The sequence below is a fragment of the Serinus canaria genome, chromosome 2 (genome assembly GCF_022539315.1).
Source record: "Serinus canaria isolate serCan28SL12 chromosome 2, serCan2020, whole genome shotgun sequence".
Classification (NCBI taxonomy): Eukaryota; Metazoa; Chordata; class Aves; order Passeriformes; family Fringillidae; genus Serinus; species Serinus canaria.
Window position 1 is genome coordinate 33336772 of NC_066315.1, and position 18544 is coordinate 33355315.

The 18544-nt window shown below is 42.7% G+C and overlaps 1 protein-coding gene across 11 annotated transcripts in view; it reads left to right on the top strand.

The window, feature by feature from the left end:
- Positions 1-855: 855 nt before the first annotated feature.
- Positions 856-18544, top strand: part of SNX10 (sorting nexin 10) — a 34571-nt gene continuing 16882 nt past the window's right edge. For 2 of the 11 annotated variants that reach the window (XM_050970415.1, XM_050970420.1), the window contains exons 1-2: positions 856-962; positions 17362-17416. In XM_050970415.1, coding sequence (XP_050826372.1) covers positions 17393-17416 — 24 coding nt within the window. In that variant the 5' untranslated portion in view covers positions 856-962; positions 17362-17392. Of the gene's footprint in view, positions 1011-4661; positions 4748-5502; positions 5525-6162; positions 6461-8895; positions 9052-17361; positions 17417-18544 lie in introns of those variants that run through there. The other 9 variants (XM_050970418.1, XM_050970423.1, XM_030230897.2 and 6 more) reach the window with 8 other exon arrangements.

Below are 18544 nucleotides of genomic sequence, written 5' to 3' on the forward strand. Positions count from 1 at the left end.
TCCAAGGTGCTTTCATTTATCACTCTTAAACAAATTTCAACACAAAAGAAAAGCCTCAACAGCAAGAGACAAGCACTGTCACAGATCAATGGTTTCCCCCAGCTTGCCAAGCTCTTTTTCAGAAGACAGATTCCAAACCCCAGGAATCCAAGGTTTCAGAGTTGTGGCATAAACAATATTACGTCGAAAATCTCCAAGTGATGGCACACAACATTAAACACGTATTTCAAATTCCTCTTGGAATTTTAATACCTAGCCAGTGAGGAAACAAAATTACTAGAACAATGATTTCCTGAGAAACCAAGCAAAGCCAAAAATAAAGCTTAAGGTGATATTTTATTCAGGTTTTAAAATCTAGGCAATTTGATTTGTCAATCACAGAGCAACAGAATCATTTAGGTTGGAAAAGACCACCAAGATAATAAAATTCAACCTTTGGCCCATCATCACCTTGCCAGCTAGACCATAGCATTAACCCCTGCATCCAGTCATTTATTGTAAAACTCCACGGATAATTATAATTTCTTTGTTTTCTTCCCCCTTCTTAAAAAAACTCCCGGTAAACCTGGACTTTTTCCGTCGGAGGAAGATGCGTGCTTAGGATGCAATCTCGTACAGCACATGGGGTGCGTACAACTGAGGTGTTACAAGTCGTAAACTCCAAAGAGCCCAACTCAATCAAGGTGACTCGATCACGGGACGCAGATCCCATCAGGATGCAGATCCCATCAGGATGCAGGTCACAGGACACCTCCATGCCGCTCCGCTCCACCGGCGCGCCCCAGGCCTCAGCCTCCTCCCCTCCCCGGTGCCGGGGGCTCTCAGATCCGCTGCCCGAGGAAAGCCTCTCCGCACCTCTGGGTCTCCGGGGCCCGGGCGGGGCGGGGAGCGCGGCCCCGCCTGCAGTCGGTGACGCGCCGGCTTCTCCCGGCTCTGGGAGGCTGCGGCAGCGGCGGCGGCGGGTGAGCCTTGCGGGATCGGGATCGAGAGCGGGATCGGGATCGAGAGCGGTATCGGGATGGAGAGCGCGATCGGGAGCGGGATCGGGAGCGGGATCGGGGGGTGTCAGACCTCCGGACAGCTGGGGGCCACCGGAGCGGCCGCGGCGGGGCTGGCCGGGTTGGTGGCCTGGGGCTCGGGCTGCGGGTGCCGGAGGGCGCCGCTGGGCTCGGTAGCACCGGCCGCGCTTCGAGGGCGGCTGGGCAAGCCCCGGCCCAGCGGGCAGCCCTGTGGCCCAGCGGGCAGCCCTGTGGCCCGGCTGCCCCGGCGGCGGCGCTCGGCTCCTCCCGGCCTTTCGGAGTGTTTTCCTCCTGATGTCTGACAGAGGGCTCCGCCGCGGTTTACGGCGCGGTAAATGACAGCCCTTGGCAATGATTAACGCCCGGCAGCGGGAAGATTTGGTTTAAGCAACTACTAATCTTGTTTTGGTGCGCTCCTCTTTGTTTTGCTGTAGCAAATCCGTCGCCTTTAGCAACTGTGATGTAAAGATCACAGGGATGTGCAAACGCTCTGTGTGTGTGTATATATACATATTGTTATTGTTGTGTATTTACATTATATAACATGCAATATACATATGCAAATATATAATATATATCATAGCATGCTTTTGTATTAAATGCAGTACATTCGATGTGCTATTCTGTTAGTCAGGAGACTGTCTTATGTTATTTTAAAATTCTGTGTTATCTGAGTTAAGCAGCATGAGAAATTTTTAGGTACATATGAGGACAGCCTATGAAAACACAGTTAAAATGCAATTAAAACTAACTAATTTTATAAAGCAAAGGAAGTTCCAGTGACTGAGGGTTGCTGGGTTTGCCTTGGGTAATGTTCTGGAGTTGGGCACAAAGGCATGGGGGCAGCTGCCAGTGCTTTTCCTTGAGGTGCCTGTGTTTGCTGCTCATCTCTCACTTGCTGGGGTCACACCTCTGGAGAGACAGTCAGGACAAGATCAGGACAACTGGCTAGGTGTTCTCACAGGCCTTCAGGGATTCTAAGTAAATACTGCCTAATTCTGCTAGCAGTGTCCAGGGAGTAAAGGCAGGTGAAAATGTGGAGCTAAGCTCTTGACGATCAGGGTCTGACCCACTCAGGTGTGTTCAAGGCACCGAGCACCCACCTGGCATGTGCCCACATCACCCATTGACCCAAGGGAAAATGAAGCTGGAGTTTTCATTGCCTCACATTGATAGAAATAGCTCAAGTGAAGGGAGATGTTTTCCTCTTTGTGCTAGGGACAACTGAAACTGAAAGTAATGCAAGGCAGGGCTTTCCTGAATGACATAATACTGGACTTTCTTTAGGAAAGTGGAAATACTAATGTTTTCTTTGTGTAGAAGATGCAAATAATAGTTATGCCTGACTCAGTCTAGGGTGTTATGATGCTTGACTTGAAATCCAGAAACCTTTTGTTTATAACGCATATTTTGTGTTGAATCTAAGGAGTATTTACCTTTTAATGAATTTAAAGATCTTGCATTGGTATACCATGGCTGTATTCATAGAAATACTTCTACCTTTATTATAGGTGATGATTATTATTATTGTAAATTTTATTAGGAAAATAATTATACTTAATTATTTTTTTAAAGGAGGGAAATATTTTGAAAATATTACTAAGGATTTGTGCTCTTGTACCATTGCAAAACAGCTGTGGTTTTCCATGTTAACTTCTGAAGAACAGCTGTTCTGGGGGTTAGGCAGCCCTGGTGTAACTGCTTGAGCTAATTCTGTGAGATCTCTGCATGCCCACAGTGATGAGGTGCTTTTAGCACAGGTACAGTGTGCAGGTTGCACATGAGTAGTGTTTTGCTGTGCCGAGGCTTCACGTGTCCTGAGATTTCCCTTCCCAAGCACTAATCCATACTGAGCAAAAACTACTGAGGATTTGGGTGGAACTGAGCAATTCTCAGACACAAGAACGAGTGGAGCATTGAATCAATCCATCAGCTGGCAAACGTGGGGTGACCTTTTGGTGGACTGTCACCCTTGAGCCAGAACTGGTGACATGACTGATGCAAGGCAGTTCAGTGCTACCACTGAACAGATGAGAAACATCATAATGGGGGTGAAGGCTCTGTTCACAGAAATTTTAGATCCATTGTGCTGCTGCTGCACATGGATCTCTTACAGAATACCATTTTCCACCCAGACACAGGCCATGGCAGTCATCAGTTTGAACATAGCTGACTAAGAAACCCTAGAGCACCTTTCCTTGATGCTTCCCTCTTTCCTTCCTTCCCCTGGCAGCTTATTGCCCCTGCCACAGAGCAGCCTTGCCTTTGGCCTGCAGGGCTGAGCCTGCAGATCAGGCACTTGCTTCAGTGTGGTGCTCCCCTCCATCCCCCCTTATCCTGGGGAATGAGAGATGCTGTCAAGGGTAGCAGTGTAGAAGTTGGGGACTTTCTGATCATAAAGGACTGAATCATTCTTGTGGCCTCATTTTAGTCAATTTTTGCTCAGTATGTTTCCTAATTGCCATCGTTTCAGGCAACTGCAACCTTCTCTGCTTTTATTACTCAATTTTGTAACTTCTGCGTGTGAAAGAAGGAAGCACTCCTCTGGCAGGCTGATTTTAAAAGACTATGAAAACAAAACGAAAAACCCAAACCCAAAAGAACAAAACTCACACTATGAAAAATCACAAAACAAAAAAGTTGTGAACATTTACTCAGGACTGCTGGGGCTGTTTCTTCCTTCCTGGAAGTAGGTAGGCAGTATAAGACAGGTGACAACTTTGGTGTATCATATCTCTGCAATGTGTCACTTGGATCTTATTTCCATGTGTGTGTTGTGTAGCATGCCTAAAGTTTTGGCTTTTGTAAACAGAGGAGTAAAAGAGATCTCAATAATTTAGACTACTGTGGTTTTTCTTTCTTCTCATTAGACATTTTGCATGCTTTTATTAACTAAAAAAAACCCAAACCTTCAGCAACTTCTTTGTTCTTCGGATAAAAATACTAAGAGAAAAGCACAGCTACATGTCCTGCAGGAATTTCCCAACTTCTTGGCAAGATAAGTCTTGGAAAAGAGAAGCAAATCATGCTTCATGTCTACAGGGAGTTACATGCACAAGTTTGCTGTGTAGTGTTTGGTTCTAGATCTTCGTATCACTGCTTGCTAAATCTCTACACAGAAATTAAGAATAGAAACACTTTTTGTAAGCATTCTTCTTCCCCATCTTGGAGGGGGAAAAAAGAAAAGAAACCCAGAAGAATCCTTGATTAGTATGTTTACAAAACATTCATGACATTGAAAGACAGGAGGGCAAAAATGAAAAGCTTGTCATGCCACTTCATTGGTGGCTGCAGGTGTGACCTCTCCACCCACAGAAATCGGACTGCCATCACAATTTCCTTGTTGGCAAAAGCTCCAACTGAATTGCTGAGAGCTTGGTCAACAGCTTTCTGTGCTGTTAAAATCATGCATCTGTGGGAGGGAAGGAAGAAGCAGAGAGCTTGCAAAGGCAGCTTGGAGCTGAAACCACTTTCAGCAGCCCTGGCACAGACAAGCCTTCCTGGTGGGAGATGCTGCAGGAGGAACAGGGTCTCCTGAGGAATCTATCTACACTGCACATAGCACCAAAGTGCTGCCTGTGCAGCATCCAGAGGTTTGGGCACGGGCCAGTGGCCTCATGTGTGTGACTGGTGCCTTTCCAGGTGACTGTCCAGAGGGATCCAAAACACTTGGTTGAGGCTGGCACATGACCTACAGTTGATCCACCCTCTTGAGCAGCAGCTGAAGAGTAAGTAGGACACCTTGTGAGCATTCACAAAGACACGAACATCTAAGTTTAGCTGTCTGAATCCTGCTTGTCCAGATTTCTCTAGACCAGGCGGAACAGAGGGAGTTCTAATGGAACATAATCCAATGATGAAATCACAAGTTGTTCTGCAATTCCCACACTGTTCCTCCAGGGATCCTCTTTCAACATGGAGAAATTCAAACCAGTATTTTTCTTCTCAAGGCCTAATTAGTGAAATGTCTTTGCAGAATCATTAAATATCCTCAGGGCTCCTGGTTTCAGTTTCCTTTTTGATTTTGTTGGGCCTGTTTTCCACAGAGAAAGGAGCCCACATGGTTAGCCTGTGTTGGCCCTTGACTTGCTCCCTGGCGTGCTTTCTCCTTCAGTACTTAGGGGATGGACATCACTAACATACATTCTGCATTCTTGCTTGTTTTCTGCTGCTTTGCTGAAAGTCTGCAGTTAAACAGGGTAAGTCTCTGGGTTGATGCTGTGCAGGTGTTGCTCAGGGTGCCCGCAGTACACCAGCACTGCACACTGTCCCACTGGCACCTCAGTGTGACTTATGTCAAACTCTCTCCCAGGATGGCAGGTGAATCCATCAGTAGCTATGAACCTTGCAAAAATTATTGCTAAACGCATCACCCTCTGGGCCCCTCCTGAAAGGAAATACTTGAAGGGTTGAAGGGAGTTTCTCTTTGTTTGCCTGGTGTTACAGATTGCTACAGAGCTGAGGGGCAGGATGCAGACCAGCAAGTTCCACTTCTTTGAGAACTGGTAAACCAGCAATGATTTCATTATACATCTTCTCTCTTGTGCATAAAAAGAGGAAGCAAATTACCCTCCATGCCTACTTTTTTGTGGTGTGAAGGAATTTCTGTTTCCTGATACTGAAAGGATTTGAGGCTTAAGAAAATTACTTCTTCCTTTCTCTTTCTTCTCTCCCAGAGATGTCTAGGAAGATGCACTCACTTATAGCTAAAACTATATTTCAAAGCTAAATGTTCTACTCCTGTAATAAAGCATATATTTTTGCTGTAGAATTGACAATGAGTAATTTACTCTGACTTCTGTTTATGTGCTGCCCACACATCCTTCAAGTTCCTGCTCCTCCTTTCCCTCAGGGATGCCCTAGCTGCTCACCTGCCTTGCTTCTTGTGTACAGCAGCAGTCACAAGGTTATAAGTTTTGCCTTCTATTAGTCTCATTGTTTTAATTGTGTAATGGTGATGTGTGATTTTAAATTAGTCATAACTTTAGCTTCTGTTTTAATGAGATCTTCGGTTGTCTTCCCAGAGGGGAAGGCTTTGTTTTCTCAAGAGCAGTGTGTCTTTTCCCAGAAGAAATGAATTTCTACTAATGACATATGAAAAGGTGAGGTGGCAGTGGAGGTGTTGGGCAGTGATTATGGGGAGAAGGGACATATCTGCAAGTCTCAGGCACTGAAGAACATCTTGATAATGCCAGAGCCTATGACTTGCCAGGCACTTGTGTATAAATAGTCACGTTGGCAGGCAGTGTCATTGCAATCGTGCTTTGAGAACAGCTGAGTGTACCAGCCTTGTCTCTCATGCACAGCCCAAAGACACCCTCACATGTCTTCAGACATGTGAAATAATAATACTGGTGTTTAATGGCTGGGACACGAGTTGTGCTCCCCAAGGATTTAGGACTACGTGGCATTTGTTAGATCTGTCTGGCCACTTGTTGCAGGTATGGCTGTTGGGAGTTGGGGAGGCAGGAAGGCAAATGACTCATTCCAGATGAGAGAAAGTCCCTTGTCTCCCCTCTCTGGGTGGATGAAGATGAATCACAGAATATGCCTGTGGGAGCTCAGCACATCACTCCTGATGTCCAGAGCTACTGAGAGAACCCTTGGGGGGCTCGGGGGTCTTGGAATGTTGCCAAAAGCACTTGGTGGCTTGATTTTGATCCATCTAGGGATGTGCCACCGATGTGTGAGGAGATGGAACCTGTGAGAATCACTCGGGTGTGAATGGTGAAGGGAAAACATAGTTATAGGGTAAATTACAGATTTTGGGGTTTTGGTACAGGGTGGTTGTGGAGACAAGATGGAGGAAACAAGGCATGTCACAAGGCTCTTCTTTCTTCTTCTTGTCGTCTATCTTCTGGTGTGGTGTTGGCACTTGGGGATTGGTCTGGGGTGAGGGTGTACCTGGTGACGAGGGTGATAGGTATTGGGGATAAAAAGTAAATATGATGTACGTAGTTTTTGATATAAAAGATGTGCCCGCCTTGGGGGAAGGTCAGAGTGCCTTTGGCTGCCGTGCTGGTCAGATCCCGGTCGGACAGAGAAGGGACTTTGTAGATAAGATATAATAAACAATTCTGAAGACTGAAAAACCCTGGAGTCCAGACTCATCTTTTGAGGCCCAGTGTGCCAGAACCATCCTAAGCATGTGTGGGAGCAGAGACGAACAGCCGAACCCCATATATGCCAAGCTGGAAGATCTGTTTGACATGCTGGTTGGGAAAATTATGTCAACAGTAGGTATGTAATCCAGTGCTAAACCTTTGAGAAGAAATGCAAGATCCTCTCCCAGCTGACGTCTTTTTTTGTGAGCTTTCCACAGCTGAGTTCCACAGGGGTCTAATGCAAACCATGGTAGGTTGGTGTTAATAGTCCAGGTCAGCTTGCAAAGAAAATATCTTGATTTTCTCAGAAAAACTATCCATCACTATTTGCACCAAACTTTGTAACTAATGCAAGATAACCATGAAGATAATTTGAAGTCCTGTGGACTACCTTTAAGAAAACATAAGGCAATCTTTAGACTGGGAAAATAATAGCCTATGCTACAGCATATGTGCATAAGCAATGATTTTCTATCAAAAAAGGATTCTTTCTTTTTCTCCAGGATTTCCAGAGTCACAGATCCTTTGGACCAAGGTGACTTGTACACATTGAATATCTTTTCTTTGAGCTTTTGAAAAAATAAGGCTTTGGGACTTACAGCACCTGAACAGCACTGTGTAAACACTAGTTGACACTCCAGAATTATTTTGACCACCTGAGGATCACTGGAGCTTCTGTCATTCCAACCTTGGGTGGTAACTGACTTGTCCTAGACCATCTGAAATAGAAGTTTGTTAGCAGAATGGAAAAATCATGTGGGTTCATGTATATGATTGCCCTTTCACTGGACTTCTAGCAAAGCTTAATTCTAAGGAGTGCTGCCCTTTCTCTCTAGGCCTGGCTAAGCTAGATAACTTTCCAACCTTACACAGCTTTATTCTCTCTTTAATGTAGATGAAATTCTGGATTTCAGTGGTCTGAAATAACTAGCTTTTATAATTACAAAAGTTGTATTGTTTTTAGTCTAGATGACTAAAACCTCTAACCATTTTCCTTCCTGTTCTCCTGCTGGAACAATAATACACACCCTGTCAAGGACAGTACTATCTTTACAAAGTGCTTTCTGTGCATGTAAAACATTTACTGTGCATAATGTGGTGCAGGATTTGAAACTCACCCATAAAGGGGAAAAGCATCCTCAGTAATGGTTGTTTACATCCATTTTTTGTTTACTCAGTCCAGTGGCACCGAGTGACCTAATTGTGTCAGTTCTGCAGAAGAATTACTGGCAGTGAGGCGTGGGCTGGATACCTGCAGTGTGGCTTTCCTCTGTGGGCTTCCAGCTGCAGGGGGTGTGTGGTAGCTGGTACCTTCTGCTCCTGCTTGGTCTGAGCCCTTGGTTTCATTGAGGTGCTGTGATTGTGGTTTTCTTCTGAGATCTGCACATAGCACCCAGCCAGAAAGCCATTGTCCCTGCAACATCACTGTGTTTCTACAAACCAGTAGGGCTGGAGAGAATCTCTTTATGGTTATCAGATCTTACCAGCCACGTGATGGACATTTGGTATGGGTTTAACTGTAGGACCACAAAGTAGTACTTCTAATACATCCGTTCATAATGTGTAGGTTTCAGCTGGTTTAGTTAAAGGTGTGGTTTTATGAATTGATACTTGTTCTAAGATTGGATTGTGCTTTTTTTGGTCTGAAGTAAATATATTTAAGGGAACTTGGAATAAGCATTATTTAACACAAACCGGTTTCCTCTCGATCCACTGTCTGCCATACAGATCTGTGCATTTACCTTTGCCATACGTGTACCCTTGCCATACAGATCTGTGCATTCTGCTCAGTTCAGCAGCACCTGCTCTGTGAGTGTGAAATCTCTCTCCTACTGAAGGCAGAAGTTATTGTTCAGACTACTTAATGGTCTGCTTGAATTCATTGCTGGAAAAACATCCCATGGATTTGGGTACCATGAATGCAAGCTGTGAGCATTACTTGTCCTGCAAGCAGTGTTTTCTACATTTGCTTCTCTTACACTTTGTCTTGAACAGTGTTTGTTCCAGGCTGACCAGCAACTTCTTTGACTTGGCTGTGATGGCGGAGCATCCAAGTGCTGCTTTTCTTCTCTCTCTCCGAATTTTGTGTATTTGCTATGCCTCCTGGTGTTCTCTAACAACATATTAAAGAAGTTTGCCACATCACAGCTGAGCCTCTTGTGCCGGGAACTGGCCAAAAGCTGATACCAATCCTATAAAGTCATGGTGCAGCAATGGGGTGAAAGCAGTAAAAATCACATCTTAATGTTCAGTAGGTGCAAAACAAATGAGAAGTAGAAAATCCAGGTAGATGGATGAATCACTGATTTTTGGCTTGTTTTTCTTACTGGTCATTCTCATGAAAAGTTTCTCCTGCCAAATGCTGTTTGTTTATCAGAATTGCTTGCTTTAGTAATAAGTAACACTATTTAGAAGCTCTTTGCTTCCAAAATACTGTGCCACTGGCACAGTCTAGCTTCTAGAAAGGTAGCAAAGCCTGTTGAACAAGTGAGCTACCCAGTCAAACTCACTGTTAATACATTCTTTAATGGTTTATTTGATAGTTGATAGACCCAGCCCACAAAATAGTGCAGTATGTGGCTGCAGCTACACAAATGTGACAGCAGTAAGATCTTGTGTCAGTGACAGGCAGTCTGATGCATTCTTCAGGGGAAGAGAGCCTGAAGAGTGAATTGCCATAGTGTGAAAGACTGGATGTCTGATCCAGCTGCGTTGTTGTAATAATGATCTGCCATGGGCTTGATCAGCTTGAAAGACACAAGAGACACAGCAGTTTGAAGAGAGTTGATCAGAATGCTTTGTGGGCACACTGTATTGACTGCAGTATTTCCTGTCTTACCCACTGTTTTGAGCTGCAGTTACACAGACTACTTAGGATCAGTCTGTCTCAGGATGTTACTGCTTAGCTGTTCATTTCATTTTTTACTATATTTGTGCTGGGTCTTTCCCTGCCATCTCCCCAGACCCATGTCATGAAACTGGGACTTCTAATTCTGTGGTTGCAGCCAAAACTAGAACTTTTGCTTTACTTTCCTCTCCGGGCACAAGACCAAACACTAACACTTCCTGGATTGGAGCATCACAAAAATAGATGCTTTGATATCATAAGGAAATCCGCAGCAGGAAAAAAGCTAAGCTAGGACATGTAGTGCTAAGCAATTCAAGCAGCAGTCAAAAATTGTATCATAAATTAAAAGATTTTGAAATAAGCAAAAAATGAGAATTTTCTGATACATGAGAGTCAAAGCGTTCCAGTGGGTAAGTCAGGAAGGAAAGGGTCAGGTGATGGCAGCCTCTGCATCTGAGAGATAGAGAAGGAAATGTAGCAATAGGACTGCATAGTATTTAATGACTTTTGCTCTCCTTACTCAGCAGCAAAGGTACAGCTTCCATCAGCCCTTCTTCTCCTATGATAAGTAAAAATTAATTATTACAAAGAGAAATTATTAATTATTACCTTGAGAAAGATACTATTTTTAAGGCAACTTAATTTGATTTAATGCAATGAAATACTTAATTCCTGAGAAAACCATGATTTTTGAAAGAAAGACTTACACATTCTCTGAACCTTCCTTCAGAAGCAGAATTTAATATTTTTCTTAGGAATTAATTCTGTGTTCTGAAATGCTGAGACATTAGTCTCTCTTTACAACCCCCAGTTTGTTGGTTTCTAAAAGTAACAGCTATCTGATGTGTTGTTTGTAACTTGCATCATGTAAAGAATGCCTAGGGGTGGTTTATCTGTCTGTGTTAGTGTACCTCGTGAGATCTGTGTGTGCTTTGTGAGTGCACAGTGTGTACATCCTCACTCATCACTTCTGCAACTGAATGGAACTGTCACTTGCAAAGTACACAGTGCTACTCAGCAAGTGGTTTAGCCTGGAAATTACTTGCTTCTTTCCCTTCTCAGAGGAAGTTTCAGTGCCAGTGGTGTGCTTGTTCTGTGTAAATATCAGTAAGAAGCCTTGATCCAGTGTTTTCCATGCTGAGTACATCTGAAAAGATCCTTGATTTGCTGGCTTGCCAAGGTTGCTGTTTCTTCTGAAATTGATTTTTCCTAGCTCAAGGAATCTCAAAAGCTCCCTGAAACTTTACCTTGAAGGTCACCAATGCTTCCTTCAAAGACTGCCTTATCTCTTTGTCAGCCTACTGAAAATGTTCTAGCAATAAAACTGTGATTATGTATGGCACAAAAAATCATTTTGTATAGTTTAATTTACTTCTTATGCACCATAAAAATTGGAAAGAGTAGCAAAGGCAGGCTCACATGGCAGACCAGCTTGACAGGCTGCCTGGAAGACACAGGAGCTGGAGCTGCAGGAAAATTCTGGGTGTTCCCCTGGTTGTCTGCAGAAGCAGTGGCAAGCATTAGCCCTGAGGAATAAATAATTACCATGACCAGCTCCAGCATGTACTGTTCTTTCAGTGACTTTACCCACAATTACTATTCTGTAGCTGTTACCTGAAATCCCAAGATGCCAGTGTTTGCCTTACCAGTAGCTTCTATTGAGAGAAAATGAAAGTAATATTTCCTCTGAGATCAGCAACCCACTGAAACTGCAGAATATCCATGAAGTCCTTTGGTTGTGTGTATGTCTGCAATTTGAGCCTGAAAACCAAAAAACCAAAACAACGAAACCCCCTTTCCCCCAGAAACCAAACCAACCCAACAACAATAAAAAAGGAGAATGGGGAAACATCTGAACAGCTCTCTCCTACTCTGAACAGATTTCTTAGTACTTCTTCCTTGTTTGTCTTTAGGCTTTTAGAGGTTTCAGAAAGTTTTGGCACACAACTCATGCTGCTGTCCAGCAATATGGTATTAACTTGAAGCAATTGAAAGCGTGGTATAATGCCACTGTAATTGGAAATCTGTGACCCACACCTGACACTGTAATCCTTGTGATGTATTTATTTAGGAGGGCAGAGAGAAATTAGTATTTTTCATTAACTCTTTGATTCTCAAGTTCCTCTGAAACAAATGAAAATTTCCTACATATTGTTGTTTTTTTCCTTTTTATTTTTAATGATCTAGATTCATCCATCTGGTAAAACACATCTTAATACTTAGGAAGATTGCAGGACAAGGGAATGGCTGACTGGGGAGAAATGCTAATGTAATGGTTAAGGAGAAGCTGTCTTATACCTTGTGGCCATAAAAAAGTGTTTAGAAACCAAATGGAGTGAAATTCCATAGGAAGGAGTAGTTAACTAAGCATCTTGGCAACAGTGCCTGGGAATTTCAAGTGCAGCCACAAAGGCATGATATTTGGCAGTGCCTTTCTACATTGCATTGTGGTGGAAAGGAAGGTGTGTGGATTCTTGCAGTGGTTTGGAAAGCTCCCATTCTTTTAAAAGCAGTTTAGACAGCGTGCTTATGTTTTTCTCAGCAGTGAAGTGATTGTGCTCCTACTTTGAAAGAACACTGATGAAACTGGTGCTTTGATCCTGGAAGTGAGAAGGGTTTGCTCAAGGGATGCTTCATTTTGTGGACTTCACTAAGCAGGCTGCAGACCCCTGACTGTTGTGTAGAGTTCAGATGGAAATGGTCATGTCTTTCATACTCTTTTCACTTCTGACCAACAGATCTTTATAGTAATTTGCTGAGGGCAAGTCAAATAACCATCAGGATAGATGAAAGGAGGAAATGTGCTCTGTGACCTGCACAGTCTGGAGTTTCAGTCCTCATCATCTGGTTCATGGACAGTGAGGAGCAGAAGTGAACTCATGGGTCTGATCAGTACAGTTGGGTTGACCCCAGGTGTTAATTGGAACAGGTGAAGTAGAAGGTATTATAAGCAAACTTATGCTGAGTTTGAGTTCTTCTGGATCGACTGAAAGCCCCTGCTTGAGGAGCAGCATCTGAATAAGATTTTTCCCATCAACGAGAGCAGTAGTTCTGTGATAGCCATGTATCTGATTGCTGTAAATGCCAAGCTGTGTTAGGATGTGGTCAATTTGGCAACACAGAATGGTCTAGTTTTGTAGGTTTAGGGGGTTTTTGAGCTCTCCAGAGCATCTCTTAATTATTCTTCCTGTTCCTCCCAGTTCCACCATCACCCCTGCATGCATATTTTCCTTACAAATCCACACAGATTACTTGCCTTTCAGGAACATAGTGTGGCCAGGTGCACACGGGCATGTTCTTTGACAGTGAACTCCATGTATGAATGCAGCTGAACTTTCTACAGGCTGTAAATGAAAATTATTATGACTTTTTTTGAGTCTTAAGGTGAGAAAAACACAAATGCAGAAAAGACTTGTAGGCATTTAGAGATTCAATTTTTCTCTCTTTCTTGGTCATATTGAAGCCTTGAATTAAAGTTTCATTTGATACTGATAGTGGGAACAGCCTTGGAAGCACAGCTGAGGACTTTGCTTATGACTGGATAGTACTTTCAATCATCACCAAGGTCTAAAACTAAATCACACTTCCCCATTAGAGCCTGAAGGTGGTCATTTAGTTATATGATTAGAAATAACCAAAGGTGGATGGATGGATGGATGGATGGATGGATGGATGGATGGATGGATGGATGGATGGATGGATGGATGGATGGATGAGCTGACTACCAGCATTTATCCTTGAGAGGAAACGCTGACCGCATGGAATGCATGAACACTCCCAGAGCAGATAAGGATAGCTCATAGGCCACTGCCCAGTAATGAGGGACATTGTAAAATTTCAGTGCAGCTAAATGCAGCTACTGGTGAGGCAGCCAGGAGGGCTTGCATTTGTTCATGCTGTTCTTAGAGCAAGATGTGGTTTTTGTCTGCGCTACTGCTTGAGTTTTCATCTTGCAGTATGAGAACGCTGGAGAGAAATCACTTCCTCCTTTAGGAGCAGTCCATCTACATGATAAAAGGGTATATCCCGAGTAATGTTAGATTATCTGTTTTAATTTAGAATTTGAAATAGAAACTACTCTCTAAAATATGAAATAAAATATAATACTTGATATTATTTATCTACTACCTTTAAGAAGAGCACTGCAGTTTATCTGTTTTCCCTAAGAAAAGTACTGCGGTACTCGTGGTTTTTCCTCCCTCTTCTTCCTGGTTCTTTTTCAGGCACAGGAAGTATGGCAATTCATCCTACGTAATCTTTTTCCTTTTGAGTGGTTGTTGTTAGCAGCTGTGGAGCTGTTCCCTGCCAGTTTTGTTGGTTATGCAATTTAAAATAATATTAAAAAAATACATACTGCAAGGAGCAGTTGATATAGTATATGAAACTAATAAAAAAAAAAGAGAAGTTTTCAGACTGATAATGGATCAGAAGCAGAACAAAAACTTGCTCAAAGCAATGTGGGGGGGTTTCCCCACTCTCAACAGAAAGTGTTTTATCAAAACTACAGGCCGACCACTGGCTTTTTTGATTCTGTTTCCCAGCACTTGTTCATTTCCCTGTCAGAGGAAATTTTGCTTAGAGTAAAAAAACTAAAAGTCTTCTGTTTGTCTTCTGATGGCTGTTTTTCTCCATCACTGGTATTCTGGGTAGTTTTTTCTCAAGATACAAAGATAACTTCTTAAGCAGAAGTTTCACTAGCTTCACTGTGCGTTCTGCTTCACCGGCTTCTCTATGTGTAACAGACGTCCCCAAATATATATCTTGCTACCAGAGAGAATATTGCATTCAGTATATTTGCAAGTGGCTGCAGCATGACTGGGCAATTTCACTGATATCAGTGAAAAAAGGCAGCTTTGGGGCACTTGTGTTTCCATTTTTTTTTTTTTTTCCAAATTACTTGATGAAAAACTGATGTATTTTAAATATTTTAGGAAGCTTTTTGGTGTTGAAATATTAATTTTTTGCCATTAAATATTTAAAATTGTGGTGGCTGTTTGGAGTTTAAGCTGTTCTTGCTAACCTGCACCAACACATAACTCGGTCATTAGAAAAACAGATGACAGAATGAAACATGCTATTTCAGCCTTGTTGTTCACTGACAGTGTTAGGAATGAGATATTTTGGGATTGCATAATTTCTCACTTGAAGTAGCTTAGAGGCAGGAGAGAAACACACTGCAGAATTTGATGGAATAAAGATACATAACTGGAAAAAAAATTTAGAATTGTCATTTTGAAAAAAAAAAACCGCAGCACATTCAACCACATCAGAAAGGGGGGGAAATTACATCAAACTGTGTAAGTTTACAGCTATACTCAGTGGGGAGAGAAGGCAGAAAGAATTTTCCTCAAACAGCCCAAGCCCATCATAGTTGGTTTTTTTGTCTGTACTCAGCACTTGTGAGGCTGCACTTTGAGTCCTGTGTCCAGTTCTGTGTCCCCCACTTGTGAAGGACATTGAGGTGCTGGAGCCAGTCCAGAGAAGGGCAGTGGAGCTGGGGAAGGGTCTGGAGAGTGAGTCCTATGAGGGACAGCTGAGGGAGCTGTGGATCTTCAGCCTGGAGAAAAGGACTCAGGGGAGTCCTTATTGCTCTCTATAGCTGCCTGAAAGGAAGCTGTAGCTGCCTGGGGATCAGCCTGCTCTCCAGGCAGCCAGTGACAGGGGAAGAGGACATGGCCTCAGGCTGTGACAAGGAAGCTTCAGGCTGGACCTCAGGACGAATTTCTTCACAGAACGGGTTGTTAAGTATTGGAATGGGCTGCCCAGGGTCGTAGTGGAGTCACCATGGAGATGTTCAGGAAAAAACTATACATGGGCTGTGGTATAGTGGACAAGGTGCCGGTCAGTCAAAGGTTGGACTTGATGATCTTGGAGACAACTTTAATGATTGTGTAATTCCATCAAAGGCCTGTGATGTGTTGTGGTGCCCTCCTGTGAGGTAAAAAGCCAATTACCTCCCTAAATGGAACGTTTCTAATATACTTTTGCATTAACAGCAGTTAGCACCAGTGACCCAAATTTTTACCCCCACCTTGCAGAGATGCTTGACTCTGCTGACCCTGTGCAGCAAGAAGTGTTTGAGTGCTCTTCTATAGCTTCATCTCGAAACGTACATTCTTGTGAAGCATATATAAATGGAGTTTTTTTAAAAAAAGAATATTTGAGTGTGTTTTTGATATTCCTACTTTATCAGTACCATTCTAGCTATGGAAGTGAAATGATGGCCTTATCTTTATGGAGATGGGAACTGTACAATGGCACCCTTTAGGATGAAGTCTTATGTATGGTCATTTTTATTTGGAAACAGAGTATCCTATTTTGATATGATTGACCCTATAGAAATTTGACAACAGTGTTTGTTCCAGAATAATTTCCTAGTCAAAGAAATGTATGTGTGCTTATCTGTGTGCTCTGTTTTATTAAAATGGGTGGGGTTTGTTATTTGAAAGTGTTTGTGAGAGGCATTGGGCAGGGGTGGGGTGTTCAGCACTCCTTGGCTGGGCTTGACATAAATATGTGGTTGTATAATAACAAGAGCAGCTTCAAGCTCCATATCACTAAACAGGAGGTGGTGTGTATATAAGCTGGCAAGTAAATAAAGCTGTCCTGCTCTTCCCATGTGGGCACAGGGAAGAGCAGGACAGCTTTTCAAGCTGTCCTGCAAACTGCCCAGTTTATTGGACTGCAGACACAGTAAAAAATTTATTGGGATTTTCAGTGAAAGAGGAGATTTAAAGTATAAATTAATGACAGGATGTTTTGCTTTGGTCTAATTATCCCCTCCCCTTCCTGGAGGTTTGAAAACACAAATGCTGTGAAATTCAGCCTGAGTTTTAGCTCTCCTGAAGGATCCAAGCAGTTTGCATCCCCAGTTCTCTGAGTTTGAGGAAGATGGTTGAGATGGTTGATTTGATTCTTTCGACTCAGATGTTATAGTGTCTCTGGACCTCAGCTGCAGGCACACAGACTTGCTCTTGGGCACCTGGGAATGAGGCCCAGGCAGCACTGCCTTGGCTGTGTTTGTGCCCTGCGAGTGCTGCCTCAGCGGAGCTGTTGGGAGGTGGGGGCAAGGAGGTGGGTGCATCCATCTCAGGATGAACCTTGAGATGGCTCTTGGAGCAGAAAAGAAAAGCACTGACTTCCAGAGATGAACTGGACTGTCAAGTATGACAAATATATAGAGAAGGGGACTAGCCCAGTGCTTCTAAAAAGGGATTATTTTAAAAATGAATGAATTCTGAGATACAGGTAATGCAATGTGTTTTCTGCCATATATGGCACTAAGTCTGGCTTTTTCCACTGTCTGTTAATAAAGGGCAAAAGTGATAATGACCTTTAAATAACTACTAAATGCCAATCTGATGTCTATTCTGGTTTTCTTTTTTTTTAGATTGATTTTTTTTTACTACAAACCAGTGAAGATGACGCCAAAACATGAAAAACAGGTAAGTGGTATCTAAGCTTTAATAAAAAGGGATTCAAGTTGTGGATTGAATTTCATTACGATTCGCATGGATCAGGGAAGACTGGTTGTATTCTTCATACTTTTAGTTGCCAGGATACAGAATATTCTGGAATGATGCAGTACCAGTTCCTTCTGTTAAAATCTGATAGAAGAATCAGATATTCATTCAGAGTAAGTGACTGTGCATAAAGGGCTCAGACCCTGAGACAGGAGAGAAGGATTTGGATGGAGTCTTCTTTTTTATCACTTTTAGATATTTTAAAGGGCTAATGGTTGGATCTGGCTCTGAACTCTGATTACCAGATGCATGGACCACAAGAATCCCCCTTGCATGCTCTCTTCTGCTCAGTCCAATGAACATTAAAAGTTTCAAGAAATTATTTTGTCTCAGCTCTTAGTCTCTTATCAGCCTTACTACACAGCATGCATGGAGTAAAGATGCCAACACCCACAGCATGAAACGTCCCATGTCCTTTGTGGCTGATCCTTTTACTAACAGGCAACCTGATGGGATACGTTGTTTTTCTTGGAAGCTTTGTGGAAAATTACTCTTCAGGGGTTATTGACTAATCACATGTGTAATAGGAGCACAAGCTCATCACCTGATACAGTCCTGAGCACAGACATTTGAATTAAAGTGCAGCTGAAATGATTAAATACAAATAGTCAACCAGTGTGAGATTGTTTTTATTCCTCCCTCTTGTGGTAGATTTTCCCCTCATATTAAAAATAGATATTTCCATGTCAGATTTCTTTTTTTCCAAGTAGGAAAATATTAAGAGATTTCTGGAAAAGGCACATTTTTTATGGTCAAATTCTATATAGGAAGGCTTCTGCCTTATCCTTTTCTCTGAGGAATCCATTGTGTTATGCAGAAATATATCCAAGAAAAGAAAAGAGAGAAGGAGAAGAAAAAAAGAAACAGAAAAATTAAAAGAGAAAGATTTAATGTGTTTGCTTCAGCTGCCTTTATGGGTGGTTTTTCCTTTTGAGGCAGATTCAAATGGAACATTTTGTTTTTCCATGCTTGTGTCTATGTGACCTCAGTGCTATCCTTGTAGTCTCTTGTCAACACTCATGTTCTTTGCATAGATCTGTAACCATGAGG